Raw genomic sequence first — 7,704 nt, forward strand, 5'->3', positions numbered from 1 at the left:
CTGAGCTGTTAGTCCAGGGCATTCATTCATCTCTTGCTCTCTCTTTTAGAAACACATCATTTGTCTTTTTCTTTCAAGGTTTAAATGTGTGTATAAAGGAAAAGTCCAAAGGCAATAATTATGCTCTGCATAATTATTAACTTTTTTTTCCCTCCTTTTCAGCCTACTCAGTATCTGTGATGTTTCTGAATCTACTGTGAGGCTTTTTTTGTAGTATCTTTGTTTTAAGTGAGTAACTCAGCTGTATTCCATGACGTGCATAAAGAAATGTGCCTGGCAGTGCTGGTGCACAAATCCAGCCCAGGAAGGGGAGCAATGCCACACAACCTGGGACCAACCCACACAGCTCCAGGGCTGGTCAGGGAACTTCAGCACACTGTGAGCTGAGGCAGGAAAGTTGGGATCTGTTCCATTACAAGCAAACATGGATCAAGCTGTTGTATCAGTAACTGTAAATTATTTATGCAATTTAAAAAAAATAAAGTGGAGCACTACACAGTGCAGAGAGTGTGAGTAACAGAGGTAAAATAATCAACTGGAAAGCCTGCTTTGCCAATGCAGGGGAAGGAGGGGTGGGAGAGCTGCTCCAAGGAAGGCTGGGCAGAGGGGAGCAGGCAGCCTCGGGCCAGAGCTGGGTGCTCCTGGAGGCTGCACAAAGGTACTGCCGGAGGGGTGGAATCCATCCCAGCAGTGACCCTGGCAGGAGCTGCTCTCTCCACCCCTCCTGCCTTTGCAAGCAGAGCCAGCATCTCAGTCAGAGCTCTGGGCACAGCAACACGTGGAAAATACAATGCCATAACAGTACATCTGATTTACAAAGCTGAGGCTAATTAACTTGACTCAGTCTCTTATTTTGCAGGGCGAAGGAAGAAAAACATCCATTTGCATTAGCTTCTGCTGTGGATAAGATGCCTGGAAAACCCTTTCCCTAAGGCTCTCAGCCAACAGGAGTGCTGACCAGGCTGGACAGAGGATGCCTTCAGGCCCCTGCAAGCAGGGTAAGGACCACAGCACATACCAAATACACAGCCAAGGGTCCTTTCGCTACCATGAATGAAAAATATCCCTGGCCTGCAGCCAAGTTTGGGTTGGCCTGCAGCAGGGGTTTTGGGCTAGTCAGTCACCAAAGAACAGTGAGCAAAACTTCTCCGCCTGTTTACTAAAAGCAAAACTTATCCCTTACATTTATCTGTAAATATTTTCCAACGTGAGCAGTGAAAGAGCCAAGCCACCCGTGAGCAGGGCATGGTTTCCTCTCGACTCATGATGGATGTGAACAATGAATGCTGCTTCTGAGAGCAGCAGAACTGATGAAGTTTGCTTTGCTTTCTTTTCATCTCTCCCTCTTTCATGTCGCCTGTTTTCCACCCCTGCATATGTGCAGTCTCTGATGCCTGAGCTGCTGAGCCTCCCTCCCTTTTCTGGAGCAGGACCAGCTCTCCTCTCTGCGGATGCTCATCCCGCTACGGGCAGGACGGCAGCGCCGGGCCCGGCAGTGCCGAACGCTCCAGGAGCTGCTGCCCCTAGGGATTAACCCCCACTCAGTGTGTGCCTCAGACTGCTGAGTCAGCTCTACCAAACATTAGCACATCCATGTTAACTGGCCTAAAAACTTGTAGGAAAAAGTAGGGAAAATTGGATTTCTAATGAGTAGCAATAGCCAAGGACATAAATGTGTTCACTGATACAAACTCTGCAGATGCTGGATTGCCACAGTCCGTGTGAGAACACAGTGCTTCCTGCTCAGGAAATGTTCAAGCCTGCTGAGACTGACTGACTGACTTAAGAAATGTTTGAGCCCTTTGTAAGAATAGAAGGGTCTGGACCTCCACACTCAACAGTCTCCAGCCTTTCCCCACTTCTGTTTCTGGTAAGTTACAAAACCTGTGTGTGTCTGTCTGTGTCTGTGTGTGTGTCTGTATGTGTGTGTGATGACACCAAGCTCAGCAGGGCCCTGCTCTTGCTTAGCCACTGATGAGACAGCTTTCAGCAGCCACTGTGTGCGTGGCTGTGACAGCCTGGCAACTGCATAAAAGTTTTCTAGGAACACTGCAGTGTGACACAGAACAAGGTAAGTACTAGAAGTTTAATAAGTCAGCGCATCCAAGGCAGGACATGCACTAAGGACAGCACATGGCCTGGGCAGGAGGAAGTGTGGCTCAAACCAGGACAGCTGGATTTGAAAACTGACTGGTTGTATCAGCATATTGAAAAAACACAGCCCAGTTTTCTAAATAATAAAAACCAAAATATGTTCCAAATTTGAACAGTTCTTCATGTATGGCAAACAGATTAAAAAGTTATTGATGTTTACTTAGAGTTTTTGTGCTAAATCTCTGCCAGGTTATTTAACAAACAAAAGCAGCAGCAGCCCTGGGTCACCCTTCTGCTGCAGGTACAATGTTTCCTCTGAACCAAGTTTTCACCTCAGGAAAGTCTCTCTGCCTGTGCTGGTACTTCCTTTTTGAAATGTAAAGTCTTAATTTTTGTAAATTGTTATCATCAAGTATTATGTTAACATCTATTTTTAAAATTTTTAAGATAACATTGCTTTGCTGATTGTTCCAATATCCCCTAACAATGAAATATAGTAATACAAAAGTTAACTAAGGTATAAACATGCAAAAGGAGAAGTCTCCCTGCGATCATAAAATGATGTTATTTTCTGTTCAGCAGTTCATGTTACTGCTGTTCATGCTAATTAATTAAAGGAGCTGTTGCTGTAATGTGCAAACAGGGAATCTGAGAAACTGAGAGGGCTTTTAGGTCTCGGAGTGAAGTTAAGTCAATCTGGGCGCGGGCAATCAAATGTAATGAAATCACTTGTCAGTGCTAAGCTTGCAAAAACTGTGAAGTTTGACTAGGGAGTAAAAGGATTATAATTAGATTTCCAATAGGATAATAACTAAATGGCAGAAAGCAGTAAAGAGAAAATATTACTTTGTTAGCTAATGGTGCTGCTGTTCGGTTTTAGTTTTTATCAGCACACTTGTAGTTGTGCTAATTTAATTTGCTTTTATCAGCAAAAATGCACTACTCAAATGGTACTTGAATGTCATTTGCAAAAATCATTGATCTGAAGGTGCACTTAATGACACCCAGTATGTTTATTTTATGTGAGATGGAGATTGGTTGATAAGATGGCTGATACACCATCTTGCTGTCCCACGAGTGCATGATGGCAGCGAGACCAGGAGGGGTCTGTGTGCCTGCATCCCCCTCCTCTGCCCCACTCAGCCACCCAGGGGGCTTCAGGACCACAGCAACCAGCCCTCTTTTAGTTTCTCAGCTAAAAAGCTTCTCTCAGATCAAGCTACACTGTACTAGAAGGGTGAGGATGGAGGTATTAGACTCTGAAGTTCAAAAAAGTTTTAAGTCTCACCTGCACAAAAACTCTGTTTAATTAACATACAAAGCACAGGAAAGATGAGCCAACTAAATGGAGAAGATGGATCATGCAGCTCAGAGTCCCAGTATATGAACAGCTTGTGTTAATAAAATCATTTTAAGAAATGAGCGTAAAATATGATATGACTTAATCACTGTGAAAGGTGGCTGTGCAGTATTTTTTTTCTTTAAACTGTCTTAAGGAGACACTGGCAGTGAAACTAATTGAATTTCAAAGGAAAGGCACAGTGTGAACCATAGATTTCTGTCCAGCAGAGCTATTGACAACACAAAAAAGGCTGCACTGACACTAAGACTCTTTTTTTTTTTTCTGTGCAGTAGAGAGAGAGATTTGGGAAGCTTGGAAACAGCTTTGTAATAGGGACGTGGATTTTGACCCTTCCTCCTCCCAGGGCCCAAAAAACAAAGGCAGCAAATGAAAGGGGCCATGAGGGAGTGGGCTTCAATTGTTACAGACAGCAGGGCAAGAGTAGCTGCCAACTACAAAAACTGTAATCAAAGGAAAAGAGAATAAAAAGATACTACGGCTATCAGCAGAAATAAAAATTAAAGGTGCTGCAGGACAGAAACACCTTGAAATCTAAACAAGTTCAGCAGAGAGCTCTTCAGAAGCCTGTTTAATCATGTGAGAGGGCACCGTCTCACCTCAGGCTGGTGTACCCAGGTGTACTCCAGGCAGGGCTGCCCTGCTCCCAGCGTGGGCTCTGGGGCTGTCCAGGGGCTGAGGCCCCAGAACACTGAGTACACCCCCTTCCCCAGGCTTCTCCCTGAACCCAAACTTTGTGATCCAAAGCTTGTTCAAACTAAAGAGTGATGTGCTTGTTTAGACTTATGTGGGGAAGAAAAGAACAGTTTCCCATAGCTTGGGATGAAGATTAAAAAAAAACAACCCACAAAACAGCAAATGAAAATACAACCTGAAAAAAAATAACATCACCAGGTTTTCCTGTATATCAATAGACTACAGGAAGGGTGTGAAAGGTCTCTTGATTCCTTCTAGTAAGTAAATGACTGTTGGAAGTGGCTCTTCATCCCCTTCCCCACAGTTATTTATAATAATTTTTGATAGGAAAACACATTTGAGCCAACTGTAACTTTCTTCCTTCAACTGAAAATATGAAATTCACTGCCTTTTCTTTACTAGATTCTGCCCAGATGCAGCTCTGACCCTCAGAATATTTTTTGCAATGTGCTCTTCCAAACTCTTCTCAGCAGGGATCATAACTAGATGGAGAAATGTTAGGAATATTTTGCTTCTGAAATGTAAACACATGTCCCAAGTGCTTACCCAATAGTTGACTGTTTCTGGCAGTAAGGATTTTCAAATTGCAATATTTACAGCCAACAGTGTACACATACATGTATACATAGAAATACATGTTATGTGTATAGAGGCATTACAGTGAAGCTGTGATTTTCCTCTTGGCAATACACAGCACATGAACCTGAAATCACACAAAGAGCAGCAGTAAAAGCAGCTACTCTCTCCAGCTGCCAGGGGGACGACCACTGCACACCAGGGATTTGCAAAGTCCAGCCTTGAGCAGCTGAGAGATGCTAGAAGTTGTTTGTCACTGTCCTGCAGTGCTGCTTCTGTCCCCACAGAAAGGGACTGTCTTTTGTGCCCTCAGCACAGGTTGTGTTTTGCTCATAACCCTTCCATGACTCAGCAGAAGGGTGGGAGTGCTGGCAGCAGCAGCAGCAGCAGGGACACTGGGACGGGCCCCTGGCTGGGGGCTGCTCCCGCAGCCAGCGCAGCCCTGATGGGCGTGGAACTGTTGTGGAACTGGCCTGAGGGAGGAAAGGTTGGTTTGGAGCAACCCAACACTACACACCTGGACTGTCTCCACAGTCAGAGAATGTCTGTGGTCAAATTGCTTAGAGCCAACTTTATCACAGGTGACTGTGGATGCCCAACAGGCTTCCCACGGTAACGGTTCCTTGAGATGTCAGTACCTCAGCACCCTTAAGCGGTGATTATACAACTCCCTTTCTCCACAGCCCTACAGCCAGGATGCATTTATTGGTTTTTGGGAAGCGCTCAGACAATACCTGAATGTTCTGTATTTACAGTGAAGAAAATGGAGCACTACATAATTGTTCATAACATGAATATGACTTCCCTTTTCTACTTACAGTTTACTTTTTTTTTTTTTTTAACATCTATGATCTTGATAGAAACGTAAGGATCAGAGGAAAAGTATTTTAAAAAGATAAATCATATATAGCATCACTTTACTAATCACAAGTATCTGATAGCTAAGTATGAGTTTCTCACACCTCTACTTAAATTTTATGTCTGGCCTTAAAAAGGTTCTCTACATTGAACAGGAAAACAAAATGAAGTTGCATAATTTACACTTCTCTTAAAGCAGGAAAACAGAGAGAAAACCTATTTGGCATTTCATTTAATTGTAATATGGCTCCTGATAAGCCCATGCATGATGGGATGTGGTACATACTGCACCTTGCATTGCTGCACTGTCATGTTGGGTTCCGTTGTGTTCTATTTCCATGTCTGGGATTCCAGCATCTGAAAGACGTGACACCGAAGATTAATGCATCCCCCTTTGTCCTTCTCTCATGCATCTTTAGAAAAATATTTACAGCAGACTAGGGTGATCTCCAAGTTACACGGTCTTGCATAAAACATTTGGTCTTCATAGAATTTTCAGTAGTAAATTGTTTCCAAAATGTGCAAACATTACTGGTCTTGCAGCAAATTATTTTTAACGAGCTTCACATTTGTCTGATGATCAGATAACAACCACCACATGATATTAATGGCTGTAAAATTCTCCTGGAGAATGAGGCCATCTGACATATGAAAAGTAAGTCACAAACTGTGACAGCACTGAACCACATTGACTCTGCCAGCCATGCACCTGCAGTGCTCAGAAATGCAAAGTGCAGCCAGAGCCACTCAAGGTGTGTGCACCAGTTTGTGTGGTGCACCCTCCAGGCAGAGACTGGGAAAACTGGGGAAAAGGCTCAGCTGGGGTGTTGCAGCGTGTGGTACCACCCAAAACAAACCTAGATAGGTGACAGTATGTGAAACACTGCCAAGTCTCCGATAAGAAGTTTCCACAATGGCCTGTGCTCTTCTTTTACCAAGCTGAGTGAGTCCCCTAATGGTACACACTTTTGAACTATTTAATTTCCTATTGGTAACACCTCTGTAGGCACAGTCCTTGGGGATGGGGGTGGGGCTCAAACACCCCAGGGTGGTGAGATAACAGATGCCATTATCCACCTTGTGCCAACAAGGATTAGCATGAAGGGTATGTGATTTGAATCCATGGCACCTCGAATCCTGAAGAAACATCTGCTTCCCTTATAACACAGCACTGAAAAAAACCCACACCTGAAAGGGAGCTGCTGCATGTACAGATTGGAAGGGGTTTTTTTGGTGTAGGATCCTGTTCTGGACTTTCTCAGAGAAGAACTGTCCTGTGACTTTCTGAGCTCACTGTAGTTGGCCTATGAGCAAATTATTTTTCATGTATAAAATTTTTTCTTACAGAATTCCAGGTGACTGCTATTAATGGGGTTTCCAATACTCAGATCCCTGTTTTGAAGGAAAGTCGAAGGCACTGATCTACTAATCTAGAAAGGTTCTTTCTTTTCAAACCTTTCAGAGTACATGTATATATGTAAAATGACAAAGTCATCTGTAACTAATAACAGCATCTGTTAAATGAGACAGACTGCCAGAGTTAAATTAAAAATATTCACAATAGCCCTTCACATTTTGTTGTCATAAAATTGTACCTGCAATTAAATTGTGGATTAAGATGCTAATGAGCTACCTGATTTGCATGTGCAATCAGATTAACATGTAAATATCAGGTTCTCGCAGGCACTAACATATATATGACTACCTGCGTGTGCCTGCAAATCAACCCGTTAGCAGCCAGGCCCACAGCAGCAGATGTAAAGAGCTGTTGATCACCTTGCTGGTGTGTTGGTCCCCTCTGGTTTGTGGCTCCCAGCACTGCTGAGCACCACAGGGCGATGGCAGAACCCAGGTGAATGACCTTACAGAGCAGCAGGAGGTTTGGGTTTTCCTGACATTCATCTCAAGGCCCTGGCCGTGTCTGCGGGAATCTCATCTGGGCATTTTTCTGGTCCAGTGGAGTTGGTGGAAGAGGTTTCTGCTGGCTCTGTCCACCTGCTCTCCCTTGGGTCAGTCCCTTGTCAGGGTGCAACTGCAAGCTGTATCTCCCTGCCAGAACCACCACCCTCCCTGTCAGCACATCAGACAAGCCAGCTCCTGGCTACAGAGAGAAGCTGCAC

General features: G+C 44.1%; 1 protein-coding gene across 1 annotated transcript in view; it reads right to left on the bottom strand.

The window, feature by feature from the left end:
- The window catches only part of DACH2 (dachshund family transcription factor 2), a 145,048-nt gene that overhangs the window by 4,167 nt on the left and 133,177 nt on the right, over nucleotides 1-7,704 (bottom strand). Inside the window, exon 11 of the mRNA XM_009996602.1 lies at nucleotides 5,876-5,941. Coding sequence (XP_009994904.1) covers nucleotides 5,876-5,941 — 66 coding nt within the window. The remainder of the gene's footprint in view (nucleotides 1-5,875; nucleotides 5,942-7,704) is intronic.

Source organism: Chaetura pelagica, unplaced genomic scaffold (genome assembly GCF_000747805.2).
Source record: "Chaetura pelagica isolate M959 unplaced genomic scaffold, ChaPel_1.0 scaffold103, whole genome shotgun sequence".
Taxonomy (NCBI): domain Eukaryota; kingdom Metazoa; phylum Chordata; class Aves; order Apodiformes; family Apodidae; genus Chaetura; species Chaetura pelagica.